The sequence below is a fragment of the Formica exsecta genome, unplaced genomic scaffold (assembly GCF_003651465.1).
Source record: "Formica exsecta isolate Colony F162 unplaced genomic scaffold, ASM365146v1 scaffold108, whole genome shotgun sequence".
NCBI classification, from domain to species: domain Eukaryota; kingdom Metazoa; phylum Arthropoda; class Insecta; order Hymenoptera; family Formicidae; genus Formica; species Formica exsecta.
This window is the reverse complement of record NW_021848419.1, coordinates 989,552-1,003,962: the sequence shown is the minus strand read 5'-3', so window position 1 is coordinate 1,003,962 and position 14,411 is coordinate 989,552. Positions and strand designations below refer to the sequence as shown.

The window sequence follows — 14,411 nt, the reverse complement described above, 5'->3', positions numbered from 1 at the left end:
TACTTTTATTTTACGTAAGATCAGCGGCGTTATCGGAACGGATGATAACGTTACCGGCATGGTGCGGCGTGGCGTGGCGTGGTGTAGTGTCGTGTAGCGTGGCGACTTGACGCGCTCTTTTCTTTTTCATTCGAAACACGCGAAGCGGAGAAGATCGATACCGCGTCGTCTTTGGTTCGTTGCAACGAGCGATTTTACATATACGAATCATATATTCCGATATAGCAATAATGTCACTAAAATAATGTAATAGCATCGATAATGCAAAAAGATTAGATTAGATATTACATTTGAGCCAGATTTTTAGGTGCGGCTCATCGAAATGGAGAATTTGACAAATATATAGATCCGAGAATAGATCTTTTTTCATCATGAACATTACCTAAGTTTAAGTTCCATTCCAGCACATGTTAAAAGCAGTTTTTCTTAAAGATAAATATGCGTCGTAAACATTTAAAGATCCAAGACCTTTCTTTTCAATTCTTGACCACTGTTTTTGAATTCATTGTTTCTTGTAACTGATCAACTTATTAGCCGATGTATATATTATGTTCTTTAAATAGCCACAGATAAAAATCCAACAAATGATTCACTTTTCGAAGGATTTTCGTAAATTAGGTTCCAGAGATGCAGATAGAGATGTCACATCGATATTCTGAAATAATTTACAGCGAAAAGTCATTAATATTTTAATTAACTAAATGTATAATTGATTTTACTGTCTATTCTAGCGTTTCATCACATTCCCAGATAGTACAATATATATCTTTGACTATTCTATTCAGCGTTAAATATAATACTATTTTGTGAGGATATTATTACAGAATCTTTGTGGAATATTCTCGTGTTAAAAGAATATTTTATAAATCTGTTTAGAATATTGTAGTTAGAACGGCCTTATTTTGAAGTTCCTATGCATATTCATAGATCGTTTTTTTCATTTTATTAGAATATTCAAATATCCACTGAAAAATATTTATAGAATGTTTATAGGTTTGTGATATCACGATATTAATACAATATTTACGCGAACGTAGAGAACAGCGGATAATTAAGTGTTTAAAATTAAGCTTTCGATAATATTCAACAAACTTTAAAACTGTATAATATTATCGCCGTGCGGTTTCAAGTTGACGCACCTTTGTTTCACAAATTTGCTTACGGATTAATGTTTATATAATGTTTATAGGTTTGTGCTATAAGGATATTAATAGAATAGAATATTTACGCGAACGTAGAGAACAGCGGATAACGACGTGTTTAAAATTAAGCTTTCGATAATATTCAACAAACTTTAAAACTATATAATATTATCGCCGTGCGGTTTCAAGTTGACGCATCTTTGTTTCATAAATTTGCTTATGGATTAACATAACAGTTTTGAAAAGACTTTTTGAAGGAAATCAGATACGTCAAATTAGTAAATATTTCTTTTGAATTGCGACTGTAAATGGATTTAAAATATGTAAATACGAGTATTGATAAGTAGCATTTAATTAAAGTGTTTTTGTCATACCACTCCTTGATAAGTATAATAAAACATATATTTTAATTAACTCTTAAAAATTATTATCTCGAAATATGAATTAAGGAAAATTTTGAAGGAGTTTCAAAATTAGAGACTAAAAGTTTATAGCAAAAGAATTTGTAATTATAATTGAGATTTTGTGGCTTATGAAGCACTTTGCATTGAGAATTAGACAAATATATGGACATATGAGATGCAAATTCATAATTTATGTAACAACTTTTTGAGAAACAAAAAAGCAAATCTGTGCCATAAAATCATTTGATCATTAAATTTAAAAACATATAAGTGAAATGTAAGTAGAAGTCTTATCACGAAGTCACAAAGTCTGTATTACATAAATATTAATAAGAATGATGATTATGCATTCATACGATTTTGCGAATACATAAGAAAGATTGATGTAAAGTTATTAAATGACGTTTGTTAAAATTAAATTGACAGACACCAAAATCAAAACGTAATAAATAATAAAAAAGACGGAAAAAAAATAAGCGCTATAAATGTCTCATAAAATTTGTTAGTGCAACATAAAAAGCAGATTAATGTGCTATATAGCACTTGCAACATAGATAGCATTTTAAGGCTGCGTTTATATTCACTGCCAATACTGAAAACCGATAGTGCACGTGACGTAAACTATAGATTTTCAGTACCGGCAATGAATATCGGAACGTAACCTAAGGCTTCTGGGTATTCGCCGCAGCCATATCGGAATCGTGACGTCACAAGTTACATGCATTTTTCTTTTTTGATACAAGTCTGATATTAACATCTTCTAGTAGAGTCTTCCACACTTTCAAATATACCCGGAATTTGTTTGATTCTTTGACAACTTTGTTCTACACGTTGTCGAAGAATTTCTGCATTTTCAATTGACCTTGATTAGACTTGTGAACGAAACAATTCAGGACATGTTTATATGAACCTTTTTTTATTGTTTTTTTCTTTTGTTTTTTGGTTCTGCATCTGCCCCTGAAGTGCGTCCCACATGTTATAAAACACTCAGTATACAAAAGGGGAGGCGGAGGAGAACAAATATATATATATATATATATATATATATTCAATGTCTTAACAAAATACTGAATAGACAGTATATATTCTTTATTTTAATTTTTAGTGATAAAAATGAATATGTTATGCAAGTTAAAAAGTTTTATCTTAACGAAAGCTATGTAGTTTATTTTTCAGTTCATAAATCTAGTATTTAAAATTTAAGTGATCTTGTATTTTTTTTCGTATAGATAAAAAGCATTAAAGTAAAATTTAATAATATATTCAATATCTTTTACTCAACATTAGAACATTAATTTAGGAATAATACTTTTTCTTATATATATATATATATATATATATATATATATATATATATATATATATATATATATATATATATATATATATATATATATATATATATATATATATATATATATATATATATATATATATATATATATATATATATATATATATATATATATATATATATATATATATATATATATATATATATATATATATATATATATATATATAAGAAAAAGTATTATTCCTAAATTAATGTTCTAATGTTGAGTAAAAGATATTGAATATATTATTAAATTTTACTTTATCTCATCAGCATCAATATATCGGCAAGTGACGTTAAAAGAAGTAAGATCTTTTCCGTCTAAATATGTATACTTTAGTAAGAATCTTCGCGTGAGAATGCTTCATTGCTCAATTACTTAATTGCATGATTATTACATAAAATGAATGAAGCGCCTTTGCACTGAAATTGAGAAATATTTTTATCTCTTATCGTGTAGTGAACATATTTAAAAGAAATCATCACTATCATATAATAAATATTCGCATGTGCGTATCGAGATCCAAGATAAGAAAAAGCTTTTCTTTCTATTTCCATGTATTTCATTTATCAGAAAAATAAATAATTCATGAGAAAATATGTCCCAATGGAAGTTGTTGTTCAGATTAATTCAAAATATCATATCATTCATAATGATGATATTTCAAAGACTTCGTGCATAAAAAAAATTCTTTCCCTTAGATTTAATACACAACGTGTTAAAAAGTAAAAAGATATATAAAAATATATGTTTTTGTTTTCTAGAAATGACGTGTTGAGTCATGAATGAAAATATCGAAATTATTATTATACATGCATTTCGTAGCAACATCTGCATTTCAACACATTTTGATAATATCTATATCTAACTTTTTCAATGTTTTTTCTAGGGTGTCTACTCCCTGGAAAAACATGGAAAATCTGGAATTCTCACGGAATTTTTTTGTATCTGGAGAAATCAGGAAAGTCTCATGGAATTTTATAGGGACTCTGGGAATCTTTAAAAAAATTCTCTCTTTAATAATTTTGCTCTTATACTGTAAGCAGTAGATAATCTGCTAACAAGCCAAGTTGTAAATTATATGTTTGAAATATAAAAATTTAAGTGATCTTGTATTTTTTTTCGTATAGATAAAAAGCATTAGAAAACGTATACAATAAAAAAACTTATTTTAGGAAATTGCTCCAAAAAATCTTTAAATTATTTTTGTTACCCAATTTTGAACAAAAATACCTGGAAGATCAGGGAATTTTCAGAGACACTTTGTTTTTTTCTAAATTATCTATTTTACATTTATTTATATGTGTTAACATGTTATTATAATATTCTTTCTCTCTTTCTCTAATCTTTTAATATGTTACATTTAAAATCTGAGAATCACATTATTTTATTTGTCATTCTTGAAGTTAAAGGGACTATTAGAGTTCACATATACAAAAAAAAAATTTTAATTTTGTCGGGTAGGGTAAAACAATTTTGTATTTGCAACAAGCTTCTTTTCTAATATAACAATAGAATCAATTAAAGCGACAGCCTAATTTTAACGCCGAAGAAAGTGCACGAGATAACTAATCATCAAGCTTAACGAGATCTTTGTGTGGCACCGTCTAAAGCCAAGCAGGAGGCATCCTGTTTAGCACCGTAGAAGATATCACTTTGTAAGTGATGATGATGCGAGTTAAAATCGTGCGAATCAAAACAGCGTTTACATCTCTTTCTCAAAGGGAAACATCGAGTCCCAACAGAGATAATCGATGGTTCGGCATGCAGTCTCGTATATTCTGTCACGCAATATATCACGTGAACGCAATGATAAGCAAAATTATATGCTGATAAGCGCTAAATTAATTCTGCTGTTTTAAATAGCACAAAATTTGCATTTAAGTGATTACAAAAAAAAAATAATACGTCGCAATTATTTTTCCATTCTCCTCCCTTTCCCTTCCTTACCGATATATAAGCATATTATATGTAAGAACATCGAATTAACAGTGTATTATATGAAATACGAACCTTATTACATGAGATTTATATCCATTATTTTCCTCCTTTCTTTTTTTGCGACTCATTTGCTTCGTTCAATTTTTCGAGTTCCAATTCAACAGCTTTTTGTTTCCGTCGACAGGTTGGCGTTTTGGAAAACCAAGCTAGAACATTAAATTTCAAGTTGCTAGAAGTTTTGAAAGTCATAAAAGTAAAAGAGTGCCGTCTATACATATATTTGTATATACATCATATATTGATGGATTTATATATTTGTGATTTTAACAAATTATCTCAATATAAACAATATTTATAATATTTAAAAAAAGATTGTATTATCCAAATAAATATTTTAAGACACTTTTGAGCGATATGCATATATCACATATTATACATATGTATCATATATATACAGATTGTTACAAACCTAAAAATGCGTCTTCCTCTTCACGATATACTGGATCCTTAAAACTCAACGCATTTACCAACTCGGCATGTGTCAAAGAATGAGTTCGTAGTTGTACCATACGTTTTGTAGTCATCACCTATATCATAATACAAAAAATATTAATATCAAAAACATGCAAATAAATGTCAAAAATTTGTAATTCTAATTATCAACCTCATTAATTGTTGCTAAAACGGCGCCGATTGTGAAACCATCGCACGCTTTAGCCATAGCCGATGTATCAAATTGGCGATTAATTCCAGAGTACTGGAAAAAAAAATACTATAAGATTTATGACCTGTAAAAAAATTATTAATTTTCAGCATAAATTTTATTTTTTCTAAAATGCAGTATCTCTCTACATATAAAACATATTATTATATCTCTAATTATTTCTTCAATTAACGTCAAAAATTCTAATTTTTGAAATGTCAACTGCTGTCTGCGCAGCATAATACTTTTACTCACTTTGTACAATAGATCCTTCCATATGAGAGACACAGTTCCATAGTCCGGTCTAGGAATGTAAATGACTTTGTCGTAAGTCTGATACAAGAGTTTTTGATCGCCATCCCAAGGTTTGTTGGATGTCCCGATAAGCAGAACCCTGTCCTCACCCGTGATACTCTTGACAAGTTTCGGTAGATCTTTCCTCAAACGTTTCGGATCAGTCTTATCTGTTTTTGGTACTTTCTTCACAAATGGCTTTTCTGCGTCATCCATGAAGATCACTGACGGCTGCAGCAATCGTGATACCTTCGACAGTAAAAAATCTACCTAATGTTATATAAGTGCCATTCTTAGATGAAAAATTACTTAAATATACGGTTCATGATTATCCAAATTTAAATCTTTGTAGATCAATGGAAATTACACGACAAAAGTAAATCGAAGACAATATTATTACTTAATTTTTCACTAATTTTCACACTGCAAGATGTCCAGTTTATGAGAGCACCATCCATTTTGTCATAACTTCATATGTCACCTTGTGGATAAAGATCAAGTAACTTGGATAAATATTTACTTTAATTAATAAATGTCAAATAAAAATTTTCTCTAAATAATTATCCGAAGTTTGTGGTTAATTTGGTATATTTCTATGGCTCTGATACAAACCTTCGAGATTAAATGAACAAGCATGATCAATCCCGACTTGCCGGGATATTTGCCAGCTATATTTGCCGGCGTGATGTCGAAGAGCGTAGCTCCGACTTCCGTACAGATCGCGTTCACCAGAAACTTTTTGCCGCTACCGTGCGGACCGGCTATGAGAACAGATCGTACGAGTGGTGTGAATTCTCTCAGAACTTGATTGCCCAGCGGAAGTATGCAGTATTCGGCAATTAATTGCCTTATGTCACCTGATACAATTCGATTAATTGTTATAAAGCTTGTACTTTATCTTATTTAAATCAATCTGAAAATATTTTAGTCAAATTCTTCGTAAATTTAGAAAATAGTTCTTTCCTAGTGAAAAAAACACATCGAGAGTAACTTTTATTTGTTGTAGTAGAGATAGTATCTATTGAAAGTACGAATAAATTAAAATATGTGTTTTGGACACTACCATGGATATATAAGGTCATACATAATGACCTTAGATTTAAGAGAGTGAATTTAAATGTTACGTATTCAAATGTACCAAGCGTCGGAAGAGGATCTTTCTCCTTCATACGAAGATCATAGTTTACGAACGACTTTTCGCCCTTGAATTCATCCAGGGAAACCTCGGGGTGAAGTTTAATAATACCCTGCGTGAGAAGCTCCTCGAAAAGGGACTCGGTTGTTCTATCGGGCGTCAGATCTTTCTCTTTCTTTCTCTTATTTTTCTTTCCGCTCCTGCGAATACGTTTCTGTGGTTTCTTCGCGCGTTTTCCCTTGTATCCTCTGTCCCTGTCTAACGCAGCCTGAAGAGCCTCTATATCGCCTAATTGTAATATCATGTTATTAGTAGTCATATGGTTGTCAGTAAATTCACTTTAATCTTACATAACAATCTTTATAATTATTTTTCTCTATCCCTTGTAATATAAAATTTTTAATTGATACAACAAAACAAATTGTTATTATGTAGAGTATTGCATATATTTGCATGCTAAAGAAATTTGAATGCTTACTTTCCAACAAGATTGAGATAAGATTGAAAAAAAAAACAATTCGGAAATAAACAAATTTGGATGTAAAACGAACTTTTTAGATCGAGTTGAGATTCTTACACTATTTTCAATTTTGATCCTTATAACTCTGTCTTAAAAAACTATCAATACTTATCTTTTCATCTATCTATTTACTTACCTCTTATTGCCTGATCCACAACTGCTCTGACTTCGTCCTCGACTTCCTTCGTCTTCTTCGCTTCTATCATGTCGCAATAAGGTAGTTGCATCGGATTCGAGGATTCATCCTTGTCCCTCCAGACATCCTGATACTCCTGATTTGCGTGAATCAATTCCGGTAGGAAATTGGAAGGAACCGATTTGAATCCTAGATCCGTCTCATCCTCCGACTGCTCCGTTTCGCTATCTTTTTTCGATTTTGAGCGTTTCGATTTCTTCGATTCTTTCGACGATACTGCGGTGGATTTGCTCACGGTACTTTCAGTTCCCTGTAATAAGGCAGTAGTTGATGAAACATTATATCATTGATTTAAATAGACCGTAAGACACTTTGTAGATATATAGTAAGTTGAACAATTTGGTAAAATTTTTTTCATATTGATCGGTAAATTCGATAACTGAACATTTCGTTCTAATTTTATACAATACAAGATATAACCAGAGGAATTGGATTACGATGGAAATTGATATAATATTCAATTTTTACATATAATATTTTGATTCATCCTTAGAGCGCAAGATACTTTTATATTCGCGCATAATACTTTACCTGTCTGCTGAAAATCATGCGCGAACCACCACTTTCGGCAGATGGTAAATCGGGTATTTTCCCAGTTTGTTGAAAGTAAGTTTCGATCCAATTTCGAATTTCACTCCTGATATTTTCCTCCATGACGGCGCTTTTCTCGTTGCGAATTCTTTCTTTCGCCTCCAGTATCAGATCTTGGTATTGTTGTTGAAAATCCAATTGCTTTTCATATCTCTGCTGCTTCAGTCTCTCCGCTTGTCTGGCATTTTCCGTAATCGTTTGACTAGGCTGCAGCATTCCTTTAGACAATTAGTGTTAATATGTACATGTATTGAAATAAAACAAGCAGTAAATGTACTTGTTTCTCTTCATCGAAATAAATGCTTGAGACAATATTAAAATTGTTGCTTGTATATATTTCTACAAAACAGGATGTAAATCTCATTAAAAAATTTTTTTATTTACGACATGTTCATTTTTACCCTTTTCAAAAGAAAGAAAGGAAGAAAGATTATTAGATTAGACTGTTATATTATTGCAATAAAAAATTAATAATTCAAATTTCAAAATCGCAATTATTTATTACCTATCAACAGCATCTCCTCGAGGCGTCTCTTGCGAACACGGCATCTAGTGATATATCCTTTCCATATCTTCTGAATTTTCAGCGCTGCGAGCTTTTCGCTTGCTTCATCCTCGTCAGCGACTTCTGGTTTAGTAGTCGATCTTTCTTTCATTTCACGGATTTCTTTCATAAATTGATATCGCAATCTACCTTGTCTTGCTCGTTCATGCGCCTGGAGTATTAAAATTTACGGGCGGAATAATAAATCACAAGTAAATTTAATACGACATGTATATGTATGTGTGTGTGTGTGTGCGCGCGCGCGCGCGCGTGTGTGTGTGTAAATGCGATTGTTTTTTATAATAATAAAATTTATATTTATATTTATGCCTCATCATAAAATATATCTTAATTTATCACGTTGTTATAAAACAGTAGAATATTTGATAGCTGTATAAACAGCAGGATTTATAAAGCAATTTAAATTCTTGTAAAGAGTAGAATTTTTTTTTTATATTTGTTTAAGAAATTTTAATTTTAATGTATCTCGAAATCTCTTGTTTTTTAAACATAAAATAAAAGAAAATAAAAACAAGTATAAAAATAAATAATAAAAATATATGGATGTATGATTATATTGAACGATAAAAAGAACGATAGAAACAAAGTATAAAATATTTTAAATTTAAAGTATAAATAAACAATAATAACAGAAATAAACTCAGAATATTAACAATACTAGGTGAAGAAACTGGTAAATAAGAGCCGAGGTGCGGTAATTATGGCGCAAACTTTTTTTGTTGTTTAATTTTAATAACAAATAAGCATTTTATATATTTAATGCATACTTACCGCGCCTCTTATTTGTCAGTTTCCGAATCTAATAAATCAATATATTTTTTCTGAGTTTACATAAAATCTTATCTCTATTTCATCACGGATTACATAAATACATTAACATAATACATAAATTACATAAATACATTAACTTTTTCTCGAAATGCAAAATCTATAAATACGAGAGCTTCGGTTTTTTTTAGAAGCTTCGCATACCTGAATAAGTCTTATAGCCTGCGACTCGGTGATTTTTTTCGGCACGATGGCCTCGTGAAGCGCGCCCAAATTTCGGAGCGTATCCTCGATGAATCTCCGTCTCTCCGCGATTTCCACAGCACGTTCGCGCCTGTAATACTTTGGTATCTGGATCTCGGTTTCCTGCGGTGTCACCTCGCACTCGAGCAACGCGTCGTCGTAATAGCTGTGTTCCGATAGATCGATATTGACCAGATCGTGTTTGAGCTCCAACACCCTGCCCAGACTCGCGTTCAACGATTTCTGGAGTAGCAGGCGTTTCTGCGGTTGTATTACCTGATCGTAACATTGTTCGAGTTTATTGCAGATGAGGATGTATCGGACGTACAAGGCCGAAACGACATCGTGCGACTTCTTACGATCCTTTTGCGGCTTCGCGCCCTGGAGCACCGTATCTGCCTGGATCGTCTCCGCGAGCAACGTCTGGGCCTCCCTCCAGAGCTCGTCGTACGTCGCATTCGACATTCTTCCTCGGTAAGCGCGTTCAAAATAAAATGTCGAACGCACTTGCGAAATTCATATCTATCGCCGGTCGTTATAACTGATTGTCGGTTACCTGGCAACTGGATGACGTCACGGGGCAGAAATCGTGTAACGATGAACGAAAGAACGAACGGCGGAGAGAAAAATTGGTAACATCCTTCGATCACGAGCAGCTATACTGAAAGTGGAATTTAAAAATAGAAATGAAAGAAAAAATCCGAAAATCCAACTATATACAACCTGAACTTCGCACGGATGTCTGTGATATATAGGAACATTTGCTTTTCTTTATATTTTACAATTTTACAAATATCCACAGTCGAAGATGAAAATTGACAAAGATATGAAATTTAAAGTTATTAAGAACGCTACAGCTTGAATATTATGGTGTGTCTTAAGTGAAATTAATGAATCGAATATATGCGAAAAACCGAGGAGAGAGAGTGAGAGAGAAAGAGGGAGCACAGTAGGATTAATTGCGCGCTTTAAGATAAAAGATGCTGCAACTTTTGAATATTAATGCATATAAATGTTTTACTTATTGGATATAGACATCTGTGATTCGCAATCTAGGATGAAGCTGATGATGGCTTCGCGCGCTTCGATTCTCTTCTCTCGACGTGTCTTCTATTAGATTCAAGCAGGATTAGGACAATAATCACAATCGAAAAAAATCTTTAATTTGGAGGAGAGAGAGTGAGAGAGAAAGAGGGAGCACAGTAGGATTAATTGCGCGCTTTAAGATAAAAGATGCTGCAACTTTTGAATATTAATGCATATAAATGTTTTACTTATTGGATATAGACATCTGTGATTCGCAATCTAGGATGAAGCTGATGATGGCTTCGCGCGCTTCGATTCTCTCCTCTCGTGTCTTCTATTAGATTCAAGCAGGATTAGGACAATAATCACAATCGAAAAAAATCTTTAATTCGCGCAGATAAGACACGAAGGAAAAAAATCAATTTTATCAAATATCGATTGAAAACAGTACATCCTTTACTTTCGCCTAGAATGTTTTTTTGCATCCCTCGTTTGGCCCTAGTTATCATCAGCGCGATGCGCGATCTCGTTATTGTTATGTTGTTATTATTGGCTCCGAAACTTCACACTTTCGCCGCACGAGGTCATTGTGATCAATCCGAAAAGTCGACTCCGTCGATCTATTTGATTAATGATTATCAGTTGCATGTGTGTAGTAGAGTATCTACTGACTAATTTTTACAGATTTTCGGGAAGAAGCTTTTTGTAAAATTAACATATATATAAACCGATGGTGTGTTTGTGTATGTGTGTAAAAATAAAAATTTAAAGGGAGAAGGGAGCCATATCATTCCCTGTATTAGACACGTGATTGGTCGATTCCTTTGTGCACATGTATTATGAGAGAGACCTTCAAATTCAACCCTCTCGCTAGTGCCGTGCATTCTACATCCCTCTCGTTTCCAAACGAGTCATTTCAGTTGGGTGTTCGTTCGCGATTCTGTAATCTCTGTAAATAGACGATCGTCGATCGTGCGGCTGAACCGAGGGTGATGACAAGGGAGCATCCGCAGTAATGGCATCGGCATTGGAGCAGTTTGTAAATAACGTTCGGACGCTCTCGAAGCAAGGTACGGCCGATCTCGCAAAAATCGTCGCGATTTTAACCTCAACTTAACCTCAACGACGAAGAGTGACGTATAAAGTATTCCTCGTTGTAATGCATAGTTTCTCTAAAAAAAAGAAAATCTTTCAGATTTTACGAGTTATTATTTCAAATTTTTTACTAGTTGAAGATATTTAGACTTAACAATGGATTTTAAGCATCAAGATTTATATGTAATATTATATATCACACTTGCAGGTAACTTCAGAGAACTGTACGACATCATAAGCAAAAGCACCGAAGTATTAACGAAAAATGGACAACATCTGGACAACGTTTTGGAAACGCTGGAACTGCAACAGCACTCGTTAGGTATCCTAGCAGTACTCTGCGCAAAATTTTCATTGCCCAATTCTAATGGAAATAACCCAGATGCACACAAGGTATTGTTTAATCAAGTTCAGGAGTTTATTATCGGATGTAATGGGGAGCAAGTTAGATTTGCACCAGATACATGTAAGTATGTCGAACCTTTTGTTATGAACTTGATTAGTATATAAATTAAATGTAACTTTAATCAGGTTTTATATTAAGAAGCTTCTCATGGATTCATGTTTAGTTATATACTCTGCTCCTTAATTATATAAGAAATTAATATTTTTTTAAACGTATACGTTTGGAAATTTTTTTTTGCAGAATTCAACTATACAAAGTTTTCAAAATTGAATTATACAGATATATTTTTATTTTGAAACAGAAACACATTGATTATGCTAATTGATCTAATTTTCGAAAATCAAAAGTCTATTAATTTTGTTCATAATATTGAGAGCTTTTTCAATATTAAATATCTATTAGTATTTAAATGTGTCTTGTAAAAATTGTAATTATTTTCCTAAAACATTTACAATGTTAATTCAGTTTATATTATCCAACCATATTTATTCCTTATCGCTATATATATGACATTAATAAAATATATTTTACAGATGCGGATTTATGTCACTTGTTCACACAGAGTTTGGTGGAGTTGAAAACGCCATTACAAGGAATCGATTTAATGCGTCGCGCGATACGCAAGATACGATTGTTTGAGAGTCAGCTGACTTCGATACACGCTGATCTTTGTCAATTATGTCTTCTGTCCAAGTGCTTTAAGCCAGCGCTCGAATTTCTAGACGTGGACGTCACGAGCATTAGTCAGGAGGGAGGCCAGTTTGATTCGAAATACTTTCTATTGTATTACTATTATGGTGGCATGATATATACAGGGCTAAAGAATTATGATCGGGCATTGTATTTCTTTGAAGTGTGCGTGACGACGCCCGCAATGGCCGTCAGCTATATTATGTTGGAAGCTTACAAAAAATACATTCTGATTTCGCTGATATTACATGGAAAAGTGTTAAACCTACCAAGGTACACCAGCCAGGTGATCAACAGATATATCAAGCCATTGAGCCAACAATATCAGGAACTGGCCACAGCCTACCTCGTCAACAGCTGTGAAGAAGTGCAGAATATTATCACCAAGTATCAGCAAGTGTTTGTGAGAGATCATAATTTGGGGCTCGTGAAACAGGTGCTCGCTTACTTGTACAAAAAGAATATACAGAGGTTGACTAAGACTTTTCTTACACTTAGTTTAAGTGATGTTGCGAGCAGGGTTCAACTGTCGGGACCTGCAGAAGCGGAAAAGTACATCTTAAGCATGGTGAGTTTTATGACACAGCATGTATGAAATATCCTACAATCATTAGAGCTCTCAAACAATTATTTCGATAACTTCGTCATATTAATTTTGCTTAGCAAAAGAATATTTTTTTAAGAACGAAATTAATAAGCTTGTTTTAAGAAAGAGTTTATTTTTAGCAAAACTGAAGCTTTATTCTTTGCCATCTTTATTTTTTCAATCATTTATAATTGAGATTCATTTTTTATTTAAAAAGAAAGTTCTATATTAAAGAAAAAAAAACCATTTTAATATAAATCAAAAAGTCTGTCTTTACAGATTTATTGGAGTGTGAGCATATGTATGATACCTGCAACTTATATAAATTTAAATTGCTCACTCTAGCTGTTTTTATATATTTTCAGATTGAAGATGGTGAAATTTTTGCGACTATTAATCAGAAAGATGGTATGGTAGTGTTTCATGATGATCCTGAGAAATATAATTCACCTCAAATGCTGGCAAACTTTGAGAAGGAAATGGCAGCATGCACAGAATTAGATAAACGAGTGTTAGAAATGGAAGAGGAGGTCGTTCTTACGCCGCAATATGTTCGCAAAGCTTGTGGACAGAACGATCAGGACGATCAAGCCGCCGGACCTGCACCAACGAACGTTACAAATGCACAAGGTCAAATTAAACAAAATACCTATTCTATGTAACATATATATGTCGTTGTGTGTTATCTTTATTAAAAAATTACAAGAAATCATGGAAAATCTTATTGAGAGTCAAGACTTCAATATATAAAAGCTTGCTTTTTAGGGGG

At 32.5% G+C, this 14,411-nt stretch overlaps 2 protein-coding genes across 6 annotated transcripts; one reads left to right on the top strand and one right to left on the bottom strand.

Moving 5' to 3' along the window:
* Positions 1 to 173: 173 nt before the first annotated feature.
* On the bottom strand, positions 174 to 10,988 carry LOC115234515 (dynein regulatory complex protein 11). Of its 5 annotated transcripts, XM_029805692.1 has the most exons (13): positions 10,861 to 10,987; positions 10,199 to 10,500; positions 9,801 to 10,115; positions 8,769 to 8,979; positions 8,204 to 8,481; positions 7,613 to 7,922; positions 6,960 to 7,244; positions 6,434 to 6,678; positions 5,783 to 6,070; positions 5,489 to 5,581; positions 5,294 to 5,411; positions 4,897 to 5,030; positions 174 to 655 (listed from the first exon to the last, which is right to left on the bottom strand). In XM_029805692.1, the coding sequence occupies exons 2-12, from the start codon at positions 10,295 to 10,297 to the stop codon at positions 4,921 to 4,923; spliced, it is 2,352 nt and encodes a 783-aa protein (XP_029661552.1). In that variant the 5' UTR covers positions 10,298 to 10,500; positions 10,861 to 10,987; the 3' UTR covers positions 174 to 655; positions 4,897 to 4,920. The 5 variants fall into 5 exon arrangements, with proteins under 5 accessions (XP_029661552.1, XP_029661513.1, XP_029661522.1 ...); XM_029805653.1 differs by lacking the exon at positions 10,861 to 10,987 and having other exon boundaries at positions 9,801 to 10,304; XM_029805662.1 differs by lacking the exons at positions 174 to 655; positions 10,861 to 10,987 and adding an exon at positions 4,229 to 4,736 and having other exon boundaries at positions 9,801 to 10,304.
* Positions 10,989 to 11,477: 489 nt separating this feature from the next.
* On the top strand, positions 11,478 to 14,361 carry LOC115234688 (COP9 signalosome complex subunit 3). Its single transcript, XM_029805931.1, has 4 exons — positions 11,478 to 11,935; positions 12,169 to 12,426; positions 12,900 to 13,624; positions 14,008 to 14,361. The coding sequence occupies exons 1-4, from the start codon at positions 11,881 to 11,883 to the stop codon at positions 14,302 to 14,304; spliced, it is 1,335 nt and encodes a 444-aa protein (XP_029661791.1). The 5' UTR covers positions 11,478 to 11,880; the 3' UTR covers positions 14,305 to 14,361.
* The last annotated feature ends 50 nt before the right edge of the window (positions 14,362 to 14,411 follow it).

Bases quoted from the DNA above. Each gene is read 5' to 3' on its own strand.
- LOC115234515 (XM_029805671.1), bottom strand. From the start codon at position 10,304: ATGTCGAATGCGACGTACGACGAGCTCTGGAGGGAGGCCCAGACGTTG. The intron at 7,923-8,203 runs GTAAAGTATTAT...GCCTTATTACAG, and splicing joins GCATGATTTTCAGCAGACAG to GGAACTGAAAGTACCGTGAG. The intron at 5,412-5,488 runs GTTGATAATTAG...ATTATGATATAG, and splicing joins TTTTAGCAACAATTAATGAG to GTGATGACTACAAAACGTAT.
- LOC115234688 (XM_029805931.1), top strand. From the start codon at position 11,881: ATGGCATCGGCATTGGAGCAGTTTGTAAATAACGTTCGGACGCTCTCG. The intron at 11,936-12,168 runs GTACGGCCGATC...TCACACTTGCAG, and splicing joins TCGGACGCTCTCGAAGCAAG to GTAACTTCAGAGAACTGTAC. The intron at 12,427-12,899 runs GTAAGTATGTCG...TATATTTTACAG, and splicing joins TAGATTTGCACCAGATACAT to ATGCGGATTTATGTCACTTG.